Genomic DNA, 17,958 nt, shown 5'->3' on the forward strand with positions numbered 1-17,958 from the left:
TTATTTGGGACTGACTGGCACCAGCGCTTCCCCTCAGCCGTGGCCCAGCTGTGCCCCATTTCTGCTCCTCTGCAGGATTTCGGCTGAACAACCAGCTCTACGACATCATTACAATGCGCTACGCTGACAAGAACATGAACATCGATTTTGACAGCTTCATCTGCTGCTTTGTGCGACTGGATGCTATGTTCAGTGAGTGGCTGACTCCATTTTACTGTGTTGTTCCCTCCTCCATCCTCAAAATGCAGTCATACTCAAAGCAAACTTTATTTAAACCACTATTACCTACAAATAGTTTTAATAATTTAAGATATGTGCTTGGGGAATCAAAACTATGACAGTCATCCTGCATGCGAAAGATAACAAGCCATTACATTTCTCCTTGAATAAGCTAAGGAAAAGCATAGCAGAAACTCTTGCTGACCAAGTAAGTAAATATCTGCAGAAGTTCGTATAACACAGCAGGAATACGATGTAGTTTGCTATGTGGGATCTTCTTTACACTTTGCACAATAATTTAATCTATTCTATATATTTTTCTTCCATTGTTCTAGGGGCATTCCACGCCTTTGATAAAGATGGAGATGGAATCATTAAGCTCAATGTGCTAGAGGTAAACTGCTTTATGCCAGTATTTCTAACATATCACAATACTAAATTTTAGTTATATTATTCACCGTACAGATCCTTAAGGGAGGCTATGCAAGTTGGACTGAAATTGTCATCCAAGTCAGTAAGAGTCCACAAAGCCTCCTCAAATTTTTGCTATTGATTTTACCCAGAAAACACCTGTACCCACGATCTGCCAGCAGTATCTGCTGTGTAAGACTCTAGCTGGTGCTGTAGGGCACAGCTGTGGACTTTCAGATCATTTTAAAGTGTTTCAAAGCGACTTTGAGTGATTTTTATGAGGCAGTTTAAATTAGACACACTTTATTTTAGAGGCATTAGCTGATAAATGGGGGTCAGCATAGTTCCTTACCTTTTTAAAATCTTATACAGAAGACTTAAATCACTTTTTGCAAGCAAAAGAGGAATAGGAAAAAAGCCTTAGACAAAATTCTCCACTGCCAATATGCTTCCTACTAAATGTTAGCAAATAGCTGCCTTCCAGCTACAGAGCTTATGGCATTTCAGTAGTAGTGGCACAATCTTAAATTTAGTCCCAGCACTGGCTCATGTGTTCAAGTTGTACATCGCCTTGCCCAAGGGGCTGCACTTATCAGGGTGTCTGAGAAGGGGCTTAAGTCTCAAATGTTGTCAGTCCCTCAGCACAGGATGTGCCTACACACAGCAAGGAGCTGCAAGATGACTCACATCACAGTCTTCACTACACAAAGTTCAGCTGCTGCAGGAGCACAGCTGTTAGTTAGGCAGCTGTTCCTTTGCTTTCCCTCTCCCCTTCCCACAGAATGTACAGACTTAGTTGTAATTCCCATTCAGCAATCAGCCCTGATAGTAACACAGACATCCTCTTGTCCAGAGACACAGTAAATTTGAGGTCTAGAGGAGGGAGGGGCACAGAGATGCAATGTAGAAAGGTATGGACACTATTTGTACGTACAAGTTAGTGTGAGAAGAGCGTAAGGAAGAGGACCACAGCTTTGAAGAAGCAGTGAACCTAGGGCGAGTTAGTACATCTAAAGGTGTTCCTTGCTCATTGACATGTAGCACATTTCAAGTCATGAAAAAGGCACACAGGGGGAATTGCCTTCCCCGCTTCATCTCCCCTTCTTTGCCCCAGCTCCCCACTAAGTCCTGCCTGATCTTTAATTCCTTTACTTTTAACTCTCCTTCCAGTGGCTGCAGCTCACCATGTACGCCTAACACCGGAGCCCTCTGCCACCTTCATCAAGAACACGCTCAAGACCTCTCTTTTAAGTAATGAACTCCATTCATCCCCAAGTGCAAATGAGCATTTCGCACTATATATGCGCTTCACTCACTGAGATGAATGGTACATGAAAGAATCCCTTGGAAAAGAGACAGCTGTACTCCAGTAGACCAGTGCTCATAATCTGTAACTACTTTTGTAGTATCTCTATGACATTTTACTTTGGGCAGCAAGGATTAATTTATTAATGACTGTGTTAAGATGTTTCTGCATGGTAATGAGTAATGGTTCATGCTCCGTGTCTGCTTACGCTGACAATTGCAAAGTCTTCCCTCAAGTCAGTGCGAGTCAGGCAGAACTGGGACTGTATCTAACTGTGAATGTCAGAGATGTTTACTACCACCTTGGAATTAGTCAACTCTTTGTTCTGATTTTGGTACTTTCATTTTAGCCTCTTCATAATGTGGACTATTTCACATGAGATTGCGCTAACTACATTAATGTTATGCATCCTAATAATGTTAATGTATGTCATTGTAGCCATGCAGGTTGGTTCTCCGCTGTGCTAAAATGTGGAAGTCAGGCACAACAGGCTGCACCATCTAGGTATGTCTTGGGTCTAGTGCCTCAGTAAAAACGGCAGAACAAAGCAATTCAGTCTCAAACATTTTTAGTATCCCCATGCTATCTGTTACGCATTGAATGGTTTTACTTTTTCATCATAACTGCATTCTCTGTAAAACTGAGGAAGTGGTGTTCCACTTTCAAGAAAGCTGCTCAGGAAAGAAAATCTCTTATACACACACATATATATATATTATTTATATATAGATGTATATGTAAAACCATACACGCACACTTTTTTGTCCTCAGGGTTCTATGTTGTTGACTAACAGTTTCTGCATTCTGTTTTAATCTCAAAACCAGCTGGATCCCAACTCAGAGTCCTTTCCCTGGTTATGAAGTAAAGGTTTTACTGGTTATGAAGTAAAAGCTCCATTTTTCTGAATATTGTAAAAGAATCACATCTACTACTTCTACATTTAGGAACATAGTATTGCCTTTTATTAGTGTAGTATCTTCTCAATGTATAGGCAAATAATTTAGTGGCTGTTGTATTAGTGGGTATGTCACGGCTAGCCTAAATTTTCCTTGATAAAACCTTCCTCTGTTCTGCCTTCCTATCAGTGATTTGCAGATCCTCTAAAAGGTGTTTCCACCTCTTGTCTTAGTTGATCATTACCCCTCTTGCAGTTTAACCGCAAACTAGGGAGCCAATGATTAGGAGGAAGATTAAAGAATTACTAACTACAACCTAACAGTAAATTTTAGGGGCTCAATAAATTAAAATAACACCAGACTAATGCAGAGAGCAAATAAGCAGTGGGTTTTTAGTACAGGTTATGCACTAAAACAATGAACAACAACACACTCCAAGTATAGAAGTATTTCCTGGCATTATTCAGTATTTCTTTATTGTAAGATGTGAGTTTTAGCAGAATCAGACACTTAACGTTGGTGTGACCACTTGGGGAAGATGGTTAGAATGTGTAAGTACAGTTTAACTGAACTGAAAATACATCAACTGAGTTTTGACCTATCCTTTAGAGTTTATTTTTTTGAAGAAACAAAGGGGGATGAATACTGAGCACTCTCCCATCATTCTCATGAATATACAGCAGCTTCTGTAGTTTTACTGCAAACGTGAAATCAGTTTAAGATCTCAAACGCCAGTCAGTTCATGATCTGAATGCATTAAAAAAAGCAGGTAAGCTTGACAGGCTTTCAGAACTGATCAATCACTAATCAATACAAAATAGGATAGAAAAACATGCGCAAGAAAGGGGTGTGAAGAGACCAGACATGGTCAGGAGAACCTTCTACTGAGAGGAAGCCCTTGCCTCATGCATGTATGCACAAAATTTTTGGTGAAGTCTGTATTTTAAATAGTGTATTCTATTTTCTAATTAAGTGTTAACATATATGAAAAGTAGCTAGTCAAATTAAAAGCTCTTATTTTTTTTCCCCTTCTTCATGTGAGGCTTAAAAAATACAATCTAAGGAATCATTAGAATAGCTGCTTAATTAAGGCAACAAAAGATGAATAGTCTTAGTTCTTTAGTAGTGAAAAGTAACAATGCAAAACAAGCTACTATTGTAAAGAAAAATTGCAAAACCAAATCCTAGCATACTTACTCCAATAAGTATCACATTTAACTGACAGTTCACTAAGAAACAGAAAACCTTTTGACTATAAAGGTTCTTAATGTTGTCTTGCACTGTAACATACTCTAAAAGAGTAAGAAAATCCTATAGTTCATGTAAGGAAGGGTTATTCTTCTTTAAATTCAACTTTTGTTTTAACCCAAATTAAGATTATAAAATGACTGGAAGACCAGGATCCCTAAGTTCCAGCCACATGGTATCCCCAATAAGCCATTATTTTCCACACAAAAATATGGCAGAGATACACTTGGTTGGGGTCCTCATAAAAAAAGAAAATCTATCAGTCAAAAAAAATATATCAGGATTTTTGACTGGTAACTCAGACCTTGTCCTTAAAGTCCTGGTGAGAGAACAACCAACAGCTTTAGAGAATGTTTTAGCAACAAGCCACAAAGCAAGGGAGTCAGTGTGTCGCCTCAGAGATCCCAGCTGGGTGGACAGTTTCCATTTTCCCTGCAGAACTATGAGTCTTAGATTCCTGTGCACTGGGAGTGAAAATTTTCAACAGTCCTGTCAGTGCTGGAGCCTGGCCACTGGAATATACAGCTTCAAGGTGGCCAGTCTGATTTTTTCTCACCCTCAAAGGGAATGTCATGTTCTACCAAACCCTAGGAAAGAATCATGATATACAAAATGAAGAAGAATCAGGCTGACAAACCATAACAATATAAAGAATTTTTATTTTTATTTTCTTTTCATTTTTCGCTGTGTAAAGTTTTGTTATTACACTCACAGCTTTGTAACAAAATGAAAGAGGAAAAGCAAGGTCAATCTGTGCAAATGTTCTACACAGCTTAATTTATTAAATATTCAGTCATGTTGTTTTATCCCATTTTCTTTCTTCCAAAACACTTGTTGTGTTTAACACTTACTTGCAGCACAATGAAGTTTGAGAAGCTGGCAGGTGCATATAACAGAATACATACCTACACAGTTTGCTCTTACTTACACTATTAAATATTTTACAAACAGCAGCTGAGACTGCTTCCTTATTCTTCCTAAAATATTCTGCAATTCTGGACAACTTAGATTATGTTTGAATGATAGTACCATACAAGCCTGAAAACCAAGACTCACTGTACCTGTGTTTTCATTAAGAAAAGAGGAAAATACCTTCTCCACACCATGTTTTTGTTTCTGGAAACCTAGAGCTTATTGCGAGCTTTCAGTTATTGTTTTACCATGATTCAGCATAATGCACACTTTCCAACTAAACAGTCAAAACCTGCACTACTTCAAAAGACATTGCACAGCTGAACTGCAATCCATATAAGTTACACATGGCAAACAGAAGCTGGGGTATTGAATGCATTTTTGTTTCAACAGATGCAACAGTTTTCCCTCTGGCCCCTTCCACACAAAGCAGCAGCAGCATTCGGCCATACAGTGTTGCATTGTCAGTTAGATTTTTTTTTTTTATTTTTTTCTCCTGTGACTTGAAGGGAAAAGGAGCAAGGAATACAATTAGTCTTAGCATTGTTATGATTGAAATTCTGATGAAATTGTTGGGTAAGGTTAAGCTTTGTGGTACGTTTGAACTTTTAAGTGGTCACTTTATGCTATTGACAATCTCCTTTTTGAGCCTGAGTAGGCCTTAACATATGTACGCTGCAGCCAGTTCCCCACTTTTTAAGGGAATGATATCTAACCGTGCTCAGTTATGCCTATCCCATTCTTTGTATTACAAAAAAGTACAATAGCTTTGAGCACTTGCCATCCACCAAGGAGGCTCACAGCTGACTAAGCTCAATGTCAGTACTGCTCAAAAGAAAATGGCGGCTTGTACCTGAAAGCTGCCGCCATTTTCAGACAGCCATGTGGCAAGTCCAGAGCTTATTGTTTAACATTTGACTTATAAAACACAGCTAACCATAAAATAAATCCTCACTCTACTCACTTCTCCACCCGCAGCTTTTTAGTTGCATAAAAAAAAAAAAAAAAACTTTAAACAAAAACAGTCCTGAGCAGAGGCTTCAGATGTGCAGTGCTGCTTTTCAGGCAAATAGTATCCCCAGACAAATTTTTATAAGTTTTTCCCTACCCAAAGTTATTTCACTTTTTGACCAGAGGTATATCAGAAGTCAGAACCCTAAGTTGCAAGACTGGAGAGGATCTCATTAATGGCTACCAATCTAATACATGAGTTTACCATCTCTCTCCTCTATGTGTAGAGGAAATGAATGGCCATTAATGAAAGCTGCATTTCCTGAAGAAGTTCAAAGAAGTCTGTGGAACTTCATATCCACATGACAACTTCATAGCAAATCCTTTTCGGATATCCTCAGGACAAAGCAGCACAGTATTTTCCTCTGAACCCCTGAGCAATATTATACATGTGTGTGTGTGTGTGTGTTTAAACTTATGAAGCAAAATTTTTATAAATACTTGTGCATCTCTGCTATTTTCCTGGCTCCCATCCATTTTAAAATTCTAATAATGCTCTTGAAACAACCTAAGAAGTACCAAAAGACACCGCTGTTAAAGCTGGATTTCAGAAGTCCAGGCTTTTGGGAAGGACTGTTTTCAAGGACCAAGAAGGAAATATGGTCTACAAGAAGAGGAATTCTGCTTTTACACCAACTAGAAAACATAAACCCATTAACTAATCAGGAATGCAAATAAAGTGTAATAACTGCATTTGTTGCAACACCTAGTAAGAAAGATCTTTGCAGGTTCCTTAAAACAGTCATCAGCTGGCAGAATGAGAAGAACCACAAATTATGAAAATCTACTCACACACCATTTTTACATACAACTACTCCACACACTTGTCCTCAGAACACACAGCTCCACACCGTCACTTCAATAACAGCCTATGAAGAATAGTTTGAAAAGTTTGCATCGTTTTTTCCCCACACCTTTACATGCTCCCTTACTGTAGTTCAAAAACTCTTGAATATCAATGATTTTGGAAATGGTTTAAATCTCATGCAGCCCTCTGCTTCTAGGCCATGAAAAGAAAAAAGATAGAAAACACTCCTGAAGACTCCAGAGCAGTCAGAAAACATTTACACTGCTCAGAGATTTCCCTGAACTTGATTCTTTCAAATTGTTTCATCCACATAATAATAATAAAAGAATAAAAAAATCTACCCCCCAAAAAACACATAAAACTCTCAAAACTGCCTGGGGTCTAAGTCACATATTGTTTTTATTTCTCCTGTCTACAAACAGTTTAATTAAAATAATAACAATAAAAAAATACAACAAAAAATACTCAAAAACAAGAGCACTGGAACCTCAAGGATTCCTATGTGTTTGAAGTAGGATGCTACTGTAACTTGTTCCTGTAACTTGTTCTTGTCTCTCAAGAAAAAAACAACATCCATATGTCAAGCAAATACAGGGAAATGATGCTCATGTGCTAAGACAAAATAAAAATTGTGTGCTTCAGAGAAGGCCCTGAAATTCCTTCATTTGATGGCAGAGCTGAACATCCATGGGCTTCCCTCAATCACAGTCTCAGCCTTAGAAGACTTTTTTATAGTCAAAGAATTAAGCCATAAAATTTATTTGGGTTATGGCTGGCATATGAAGTTTCAAATTAGATACCCAGTGAAAAAGTCATGCAATTTGTTTGAAAAGCACTCAATTTGTTTTTAAGCAGCTTGGTTTTGACACTGGAATTTCTTTACCTTTTGTTACAGTTTAAGGAAACCTCTGTTTTTTTATCCTGAGCTGGAAATTAGTCAAAAGCAAACAAAAATGTCCTTGCCAGATTTGACTTACTATTTAAGAGAGCATCACAAATATAAGAATTCCATTTCACTGAACTTCACAGGCCAATGAGAACAAGTTTGCATCTCCAAGAGACAACTGCAGAGGAACCTGGACAAGTAGAAACATTCTCCTCTGCACTGGCTTCCCTGTATAAATTATGTATATTTCTGGAAACAAGATTTTTACATGCAATATGCATTTTGTATCCCCAGCTTCTGCTTGAAGAGCTTTAGACTTTAAAACCCCTTAAAATCCTGCTCCATTCTTTCCAGTTGACTTTTTGTGAACCAAGCATAGCCCAAGCATATCAAGCCAGTTCACAACAGAAATAAAATACCGTGGAAATAGATGATTTGGACACATAGTGCCTCTGAATTTCTATTTGTTTGCTACGCAATGCAGATACAGGAATTCCAAATAAAATAAAGAATCCAACTCCGGTGTTGTATCAAGGTTGTAGTGGTTATACTGGTATTTAACTGAGAAACAAAAGCTGATACTGGTTCCTCCTTTCCTGAACATTAGGACCTATATGAGATTAAGATCAGAAAGCATGTGAGTGGAGATGCTTTGCTGCTACTGGCATACCTTTTAAAGGACTGCTTTAACAAACAAAACGAAACAACACATAAGAGAAAATCCTCTACCACCGACATACCTCAGGAAGTGTAATATTTAGGGCAGTCTGTCACTGCATATATTGTGTCAATTATAGCAATTTTTAGACAATGATTAAAAACTAAATTACAGTTAACATTAAAAAACTGATTCCAGTTCTCCATAAAATACCTTTCATTTTTCTGAATAAAGCCAATATGTACAGTAGATACTCAGGTTACACTGTCAGAATTTGTGACGTTCTGGCTTGCAGATTTTTATTAAAGTCATCTAAAAAACTGGATACAACATAAGAACAGTCATATGTCAGTTAGACAGTTAACAGGCTTCAAGCTGAGTGTGCAAACACCAGCATCCATTGTAATCTAAGTTCTAAACACCCCTCTGTACTTCCCTAAAACTCTCAAGAATAAGCTTCTTTAAAAAACAAGGCAGACAAGAGGGGGGAACATTCTTATTTGTCAGTGAATTAAAAACTTGCAAGAATCTTACATTTGGGCCAAGTCTCAATAGACCAACCTTATTTCTACAGAGTGCAACACAACCTGCAGTCTCTGTAGCAAGGCTTTTCAGCCCCACTCCCTTTTTGCATTCCAAGTGTGAAAAGAAAGAGAAAAGACTGGAGTAAGAAACTGATGTTATTTGGAATAATTCTGACATAAAATTACTTCCCAATGTGGGAGGTGAAAAGCTTCATGAGTCAATCCTGCTGTCATCTTCAGCATGTCTTTCTATGTGTCCTACAGCATCCTAGAAAAGAAACAAAGAAGTCAGGCAAAAAAATAACAATACCAAAATGCAAAAGATTTTAGAAACCTCAGTTTCTAAACCTCAGAAATTCATGCATTATATTTAAATAAAGACTGCTAATAAAACCAATCTCATGTAAAGAACAAACACCATCAGCATCCACAAAAATGAAGGTGGTGTGTGCAAATAGAAATTAAAAGAATAAAAAAAATATTTCAAACTGATGCTTGTTCATCTTAAACAATAAAACTTATCCCGCAAAAACTGAACATCTTGAGTATAGTTACCAAAACTTCTTTTGGTATTTTGAGAATTCTACCACTTACATTTAAAATTTTAAGAACAATATGTTTTAAATTTACCATATCCGTGTTATAGGCAGCTGCACTCCTCATCTATCACAAGCTGAACTCCGTTAGCTTTGTATGATGTAACTATATTCAGTTATGCCCATTTACTAATAGAATAACTTAACCATCTTCAAGAGAAATAGAAGTCCCATACTTGTGGTGACAGCGCTTACTTGGCAGTTAGGATTCTTATCTTTCTATATATAACAATGTTATTTCAACCACACACCTGCTTGGAACCTTTCCTAGAAGTAAAGAAAGCATCACAGTTCTTCCAACGACATTTTAGGGTCTGAAAATTTGGGTTGGTATGGTCAGTTAGCAAGTGTTGTTTCAGATGGTCGACAACTCCAAAGATCAGTGAACATCCATGCCACTGGAAGAAAAAACATGCCAGAATAACTTAGGGAAAAAGAACTTTAGTTAGTGCTTTTATTCTTGCACCTCAGCAATATTCTGTCAAGACTGCTCACACACATGCCTCCTATAAATTTAACCTTCTTATTCCATTGTTATTCTCAGTGGTCTCTTCTTTTAATTTACATTTTACAGAGATTCTTACTGCCTCTAGCCAAATGTATGCCATCTGTAAGAATGGAAGGAGGAAGAAAGGAACTTAGCCTTTACAGAATTTAAATTTATCTTAGACAAAGCCACTGGAAATTTAATTGAACTTACTTAGCAAAGTAAAATAGTTTTTCTGTGTCACTCAGCTGGATTTTTTTTTTAATGTTTTAAGGAATTACATGTCACTATCTAAAGACTGCACAAAAGAAAAATAATTTAAGACCCTATTATTGACTTGCCCCAAAGCACACACATAAAAAGGTCATGATGAATGCAACTGTATATATATATATATATATATATATATATATATATATATATATATAGGTAAAAGACTGAGTTATAGTAAATTAGAGCTCAATTTATCCAAGATTGACTAGTGACCACCTCCAGAAAATTAGGTTAAAAATTGCAACAAAGCAAGGCTAAAAACATTTTGCTCACCCAGCAACGATAATTCTGCATGAGATTAAGCCTCACAGCTCTGACACTGCCATCGTAGCATCCAGTGTAGATCTGTAAAAGAAATATTTTTGAAGCAAGTTGGGAATAATAGAAAAAATGAAATCAAATTTTGAAAGAAGCTTCAGTATGTTCGGAGAAGAACAACAAAATATTAACGTGCAAGGTTTCCAAATTTTTAAAATGTGTCTAAGTTAATTCGTTTGAGATTTGCGTTTATAGCTCATAAAAAAACTACTAATGAATAAGAAATATTTCCATATTTTCTGTCATTGATATTATTATTTGTGTAAGAGTTCAGAAAACAAAAATACAATGTTACTAGCCACTGAAGTGGAGAAAAGCAAAGAATCTTAGGTATAAATGTCACGTTAAATATACTTCCAGGGCTTAACTGGTTAAATGAATATAAAAAAAAAAGGATGGCGTGGAAAGGTGAGCAAGAACATCAGATTCTCAGAAAGAAGATTCTTGTACTACAATAAAGATTAATTAATAAAACCAAGTCTTCACATAATACAGAAAACTCTAGAAGATGAAGATTTAATTTGTTGTTTATTTCAAGTCTTTCTGCCTACTGGAAACTCATCAGTGGAATATAACTGCCAATCTGCTCTGGGTAAGAGACTTACTTAGTACTTCTTACACTATTACAGAAAATTATTGTCCTTCACTCTTCAAAAGCTGCTCATCTGAACACTTCTCTGATTTCAGAGTGCCCCAAACAGACTATTAGTGTGGGAGAGTTCCAGTCTCAGACTGTCAGCACATAGCCTGGATGCACTTAGCTCTTCATCTCACTCACATGAGAAGTGAAGCCAGTGCTATAAGTATTCCAATTCATAGATAATTTCTGTTATTACAGATAACTATTATACCCTTTTATTTTATAATCCAGAAAAAAGTTGGGAAATTCTTACACATCAGGCAACTTAAGTGCGCTTAATGACTATTTTATCGAAGTATTTATCTAGAAGTACTTCAGAATCCTATCTTGCAGTGCAGACACATGACAGAATCTGTACACCTAAGTCCACTGCCTAACTTTGCCGAGGTCCTTTTAAGGGTTACTAGATTTGACCATGAGTGAAGTTTTTCTCTAGCATCTGTTTCACTGTCTTTCATAGACGACAAACAGAACTGATGCTTGAAAAGGGGAAACATTTTACTATTTATTTCTAGATTCTTCATTGTAATCATAATTGTAAACAGAACCACTGTTTTAAAATGACAGTAAGCTAGAAGGTAATTTTCCCCCTGACAATACTGGTACATAAATACAAAGCTTCTGTAGCAGATTTTTAGCTGCCACTTCTAAACACCTCTGTCTTAGTTAGAGAGCAAGTTGATTTCATTATCTGAAAAAAATAAAACTGTCTATATGTGCGTGGATATAACAACCCAGTAAGAAGAAGGAAGTTACCATGCTCTTATGGATCGTCATACACATGATCATGTCTGTGTGGCCTCCATAGACTTGCAAGCGGTCATGTGACTTGAAAGAAACAAACAGGCATTTAATGGCATGACAGTTAATATGTATTTTTCACAGGCATGCAAATGATGATGCTTCCTAAAAAAGTTTCCTGAGTAGCAACCCATGCCCCCGCTGGTGGATTCCAAGCTTTGTAGCCTCTAGGAAAGCTCACTATTTTACTTGCATTACTTCTGTAACCCTTTCTGTCCAACCAAGCACTTGGTTTCTCATACAGACAAAACTAACATTTGTCCACTTTTCTGGGCTGTCATAATCCTTGGATAACCCAAGCTCTGAAAAAATGGTTTAGGTTAAGCTCTTTTAAAACCGTGTATTTCGGCTGGTAAAACCATATTAATTCTGAGCGATGGGAAAAAAAAAATCAATGGGCTAGAGAACTGTAAGCACAAAGATGACCTCTACATTTGACCCTGAAACCATTAACACATTATATAAATTTCAGTAATAACCATCTATTCTCTTACCTGTAGTTCATAAACACGAACAAATTTATCAAGACATGCTGTCACCATCACTTTCCCCAGAATGTTCACAACTGTTACTGCGTGGTTATGGCCTTTATAGATCCGTACCAGTTCTCCAGTCTGTGCCAAGAAAATGCAGAGACAATATATATTTCAAAATTAAACAGAACAATTTTAGTTTTACACTGATAGGGTAGCTAGCTTCAATGCTCACCACTCACAGAACAGAAACACCTTTTATCAGACTTCCTGTGAAAGCACTTCTAAATCATGATCAAATATGATTTATCATTTTCTTTGCTTAACAAAAAGACATTCTAAGTCCAATAGAAATGCATGCCACTATGAAGAGACTTCTTCCTCTCTTTCCATCATTAGCTACATGTTCCCACCTATCCTGCAGATGCTACTCTGCTATTAGTACTAAGAGTATTTATGTAGCCAAAAAAAAATCATTGAGCAAATTTAGCTAAATACTGAGAAATAAACAATTTTTGGGGGAATCTAAATAAAGCTGTGGTAAGTTTTAGTCTCACTCATTGCATAGCTACAAAAACCCTTTCCACATTATCAGCACCTTTGTAGTAATATTTGTAAAACCAAGATCCCCAGATAAAAGGGTGTTGTATGTCATATTACAAGAATCATCAAGTTTAATGGCTATTTCCCAAGGTATTTTACCCTCTACTTCCCCCCTTTATTACTATAGTGCTTTGTCACATTAACAAAATCATATGACTACCTTTTCTGAAAGGTATTTTTTCCACTAACATTCAGAATTTTTGAAAATACCAACTTTATAGCACAGTCAGTAGACGTTATAGTTTTCACTGTCTTAACAGCAGAAATCATTCCAACTTCATATATGAGACTTACATGAATGTTGTGGGCATGGACAGACTGATCACTGGAACCACTGAATACCAGATCATTCACAACCTTTAAAAAAATAAAAAGAATATTCTTTATTTCTCTAGCAGACATGAAAATGGGCAAGCAAAGTATTCAGGTGCTGCTCAGTTTGAAGCTGCACCATGATATTTCCTGTATCTGGCAGGCCCAAAAAAATCAACTGAGTATGAAAAAATGTACACACAGTTCTTCATGTAAGAGCTAGAAAATATTCTAAGCTACCTTAATGCTGACTTCTGCTACTTCACAATTGGAATTAGACACTGTTAACTTGCAGCCCACCAGGCTATGTCATCCTACCCATGGACTGTTATCAAGGACAGCTAAGCAGATCAGACACCCAGTGAACCGAATACAGAATACAGCTCTCCACACGCACAAAAAAGCCCAATGCTTCCTGGAAATACTGAATCTGTGGTGCACTTTGGTAACTTAAGACAGTGCTCCTGACAAGTACTAGTATAGAAAGGAAGCTCAACAGATCCACTGTGGATCACAGAGGGACCACAGGGTGCTGACACACAAGCTGGATAGAGTTCACAGGGCAAAGGCTGTGCCACTGCATCATTTCAAAGATAAACAAAATTTACAGAACAGTCCTCCCCTATCTGTAGATGACTGTGGTCTGAGCAAAGCAGACAGACAAACTTATATTCCAATCTGTAACCTCAGACACTTCATGTTACGTCAATCAGGCTAAACAATAAAGAAATCATTAAGTGGGCATGCTTATGTCATTTAGAACAATACAATTAAAACAATTATAAACAAGTCACATTATCTGAAATGTGATATATGTGATGCTGTGAGGACAGAATGCTATACCATTAATGAAATCCTTTTACCAGTGTCCTAAAATACATCCATGCTCAGCAGATCAAAAGTTCCAAGCCTAGCCTGTAAATAACCACAATTTACATAAAGACTGTATTTAGACTAGAATGAATAGTGATTCTTCTGTTAAAAATGAAAAATATTTTTCCAGAGTTACATTTTTCTTCCCCAATTTCCAAAGAGGTTTGTACAATCAAAGTATGTGAAAGCTACCTTCACCTTTTCCCCAACTTTCCCTATATTCTCCCATTTCAGGGAACTCAAATTAAAAGATTACCTGAATCATCTAACAACATGAAATAAGCATTCACACAAATATCAGCATTTATGATGGGAACATGAGACATGGCAGCAAGACAGAGTTTTCCTACCAAATTTCTCAGTTTTTATTATTTAAGGTACAGAAATAATCTATTCCCTACCATGATCTGCTCACTATTAGATGAAGAAGTAAAAGAAGAACAGTTCTATGAATTTTTTGTCAAAAACGTATTTTTGGAGACACTTGCCTTCATGCAGAGTATAGTCTTGCTGTGACCTTCCAGAGTTCTGAGAAGCAGCCCATTCCGTGCATCTCGCACACTGATGGTGCAGTCGTAGGAGCCCACTACCAACAACTTGCGTGCTCCTTCCTGAGCTGTGGCTAGGCAGCTCACTGCTCTAGGGCCATGGCATTCAAAGGTGTCAACTTGCTTATTGTTCTGTTAGGGGAGGAAAAAATTGTATTTAAGAATTAAAACTTTGCTATGACACTGACTGTAGACTGCTGAGTCCTTTCTGTGAGGTACTTGGTATAGTATCTGATTTCAGATCAGTAACACTGCATCAACAGTGGTAGGAGTTACATCTTAGTACAACTAAGTTTCCAAACTGAGGAAATAACTCCTAATGTTGGGCTTTGATTTTCTGTATTTAAAAAACAACCATCTTAATTATTGGGCAAAAGTCCAGTAAGTCCTCCTTCAGAATTAAAACAAGCAGAAAGTAGTATTTAGAGAGAAAAACACATGCAAGCACACACATGCATCTCTTCTCAAAGTTCATTAATGAAATCAAAGCCTCTAGGATATTTCACACTACTTAAAAAGCAAATGATTTTATAATAAGAAAGACTTTTTCCCTCACAATGGATATAAGATAAGAGTTTTTGAAGACAATTTAAGATACTCTGCTAGAACATTAATACTCAAGTCAAGAAAGCTTAGTAGATCCATAAAACGTGGGCGTAAAAAGTAAAGAAAGGATATATTTGAGAAATTAGTCAAGGCTCCATAAAAAGAATAATCAGAATAATAATTCACTTAATTTTTATTCTCTTTTAAATATCAGGGCTGCTGTCTAGGCTTCTTTGCTAGAAACTCATACGAACAAGTCCCTAAAACTGTAAATGGAGCAGGCCAAACCAGTAACACATTCAAGTCTCTCACACTACTTTCACAGGCAAGAAAGGATTCACAGGAAGATTCACAAATAATCATCTCTGTCAGCAAATCCTCATAACGCACAACTGGTAGACTAGGTGGAACCTTAGTATCACTAACAAAAATATGACATCACCGCTGCAGTTAAGAGAAAGGCAACTGGAAGACAGGGGAGATGGGACAACTCTAGGCACTAACAAAATCAAGGGCCAAAACGCGGGGCCAAAAATAACCACTTATACCAAAATACTTTAATTACAAATATACTTACTACTCAAGAGAAAGAGATGAAATAAACAAAAAGTGGAGAGAAACAGCATCACAACAGGCTTTTAGGTGCCAATATTTGAACAAACTAACCTTTATGCTGAAGGTAACTACGTTGCCGTTAGCAAGTCCTGCATAAAGGATTCGCCATCTGCTGTGTAAACAGAGCACTCGATCTTCCAATTTAAACTGTTCCATGCATTCTTTGGTCTGGCAATAGAAAGAATTATTGAAAGTTTTCCAAACAATTGAGGGAAAAAAAGCCTGAATAATAATTTTCACCCACCAGCCACATTTTTTGAACTAGCAAAGTAGGAGAAAAACATCTCAGTGTCTGCTGTCACCTGGCAGTTAGATTCTGATTTTAATCAGCTCACTCCCATCTTTGAGACTTGATGTTACTTCATCAACCAGTTATAGCCCTAAAAGCTTTCTTCTAATCACAACCTCAAATGTATATACAAGTTTAGGCCATGAAAAACATGAAAAACACCCCGTTAGACACTTGAGTTCAAGAAATGCCCATGAACTTCTCTCTACAGGAAACTACCATGAATCACCAGCTTAAGAGTCAAAACCTCTGGCAGTTTGCCCCCTGAAGCAGATATTTAATGATTCTATGATTCTAGTCCTTGCATCTGCATGTTGGACAACCTTTCCTATAGCTTCTCCTTTGAAATCCAGTTTCAAAAAGCCCCAGAATGCTCTTCCACCTGTTCTCTCAATAGTTGATCTACAGAGAGCTGCATCTTACATAAGCAATGAAGTTAGAAACACAATTAAGGCAAATTCAGTATTCACAGTCAAACAACTGTCCTGCACATTAGTGTTCCCAGTATTTGAGATCCGATCATGTTATTCTGGCAAAAACTGCAATAATGAACTAGACAAAGGATCAAAAGATTGCACCAGTAAAATCACTAAATGTTTGGGTTTTTGTTTTTGTTTTTTACTCTGCTCTCCTCTATTGAGGTATAAAGTGAAGTTCATGCCCAGCTCAGTGTTTAAAACGCTTGTTTCATTTATATTTGCAAAGAAACATTACATAAAAAATCAGTATACGTTAATCACCGCAGACTTTGAGTACCTTGATATTGTAACAATTGATAGTGTGATCACTTGAACCAGTGTAGAGTGCAGCATTCTTCCCATTTGTCTGAGTGACCAGGAGGCAGTTCACTTTCGAAGTATGTCCTTCAAAGATAGCCACACACTTCCTGCTCTAGAAAGCAAAGTATAGGGTCTGTCAAACTAAAGGTCTGTAATACCTCTCAGGACAGGCTGCCCTGAGAGGTTGTGGAGTCTCCTACCCTGGAGGTATTCAGAAGCCATCTCAACACAATGCTAGGTAATGTGCTCTAGGGAAAACTGCTTGAGCAGGGGGGTTGAACTAGATGATCTCCAGAGGTCTTTTCCAACCTCAACCATTCTGTGATCTGACAGAGCAGTGTGGGAGAGCTAACAAAAACGTTAGGACATGCAACAATGTCCTCTTACCCCTCTCATGAGGTGAAACAGTGGAAGGGGAGAGGAAGAGAAGTTTGAAGAAAAAGAGTAAAAAATTTAAGCACTCAAAAGAGCTGCTACTTCCTTAATTACATAATAAGGCTTTATAAAAACAGAGTTTCAACCTTGTGACTGGAATTACTCTTAAACCAACGTCACAACCTTACTTACAACCAGATTGTAAGCACAAACAGTTTTGTCTGCTGAGCAGGTGTACAATAAATTCCCAAAAATCTGAATAGCATTCACTGCAGCCAGGTGTCCTTCAAAGTTCCCCTCTGTAGGTTCTTCATCCTCACCTGGCTCTGATGACACTTCTGCAGGATAAAGAAACATGTACTTGGATTACTTGAATGAACTCAAGCAAACACTGTTTCTTTGTGTTACCAAACAGCAGAACTATTATGGGGGCTCAGCATCTTTATAGTCAGATTTCACTGCAGTTCTCAGCTGGAGCCTGTAAGTAGCAGAATGTAATATAAAATACCAGAAAGATCTTTGTATAATATAAAGTCCAGAAAGATCTTTC

At 37.2% G+C, this 17,958-nt stretch overlaps 2 protein-coding genes across 7 annotated transcripts in view; one reads left to right on the plus strand and one right to left on the minus strand.

Moving 5' to 3' along the window:
• Positions 1 to 8,405, plus strand: part of CAPN3 (calpain 3) — a 34,005-nt gene extending 25,600 nt beyond the window's left edge. For all 5 annotated transcript variants that reach the window (XM_068683981.1, XM_068683982.1, XM_068683983.1 and 2 more), the window contains 3 exons: positions 76 to 192; positions 555 to 613; positions 1,801 to 8,405. In XM_068683981.1, the coding sequence (XP_068540082.1) occupies positions 76 to 192; positions 555 to 613; positions 1,801 to 1,827 (203 nt within the window). In that variant the 3' untranslated portion in view covers positions 1,828 to 8,405. The remainder of the gene's footprint in view (positions 1 to 75; positions 193 to 554; positions 614 to 1,800) is intronic.
• The window catches only part of ZNF106 (zinc finger protein 106), a 39,647-nt gene continuing 26,409 nt past the window's right edge, over positions 4,721 to 17,958 (minus strand). For both annotated transcript variants that reach the window (XM_068683966.1, XM_068683965.1), the window contains exons 13-22: positions 17,601 to 17,746; positions 17,011 to 17,145; positions 16,017 to 16,133; positions 14,745 to 14,936; positions 13,366 to 13,428; positions 12,490 to 12,609; positions 11,951 to 12,022; positions 10,510 to 10,581; positions 9,728 to 9,874; positions 4,721 to 9,148 (exon numbers count right to left, since the gene is read on the minus strand). In XM_068683966.1, the coding sequence (XP_068540067.1) occupies positions 9,092 to 9,148; positions 9,728 to 9,874; positions 10,510 to 10,581; positions 11,951 to 12,022; positions 12,490 to 12,609; positions 13,366 to 13,428; positions 14,745 to 14,936; positions 16,017 to 16,133; positions 17,011 to 17,145; positions 17,601 to 17,746 (1,121 nt within the window). In that variant the 3' untranslated portion in view covers positions 4,721 to 9,091. The remainder of the gene's footprint in view (positions 9,149 to 9,727; positions 9,875 to 10,509; positions 10,582 to 11,950; positions 12,023 to 12,489; positions 12,610 to 13,365; positions 13,429 to 14,744; positions 14,937 to 16,016; positions 16,134 to 17,010; positions 17,146 to 17,600; positions 17,747 to 17,958) is intronic.

The sequence above is a fragment of the Anas acuta genome, chromosome 5, assembly GCF_963932015.1.
Source record: "Anas acuta chromosome 5, bAnaAcu1.1, whole genome shotgun sequence".
NCBI classification, from domain to species: domain Eukaryota; kingdom Metazoa; phylum Chordata; class Aves; order Anseriformes; family Anatidae; genus Anas; species Anas acuta.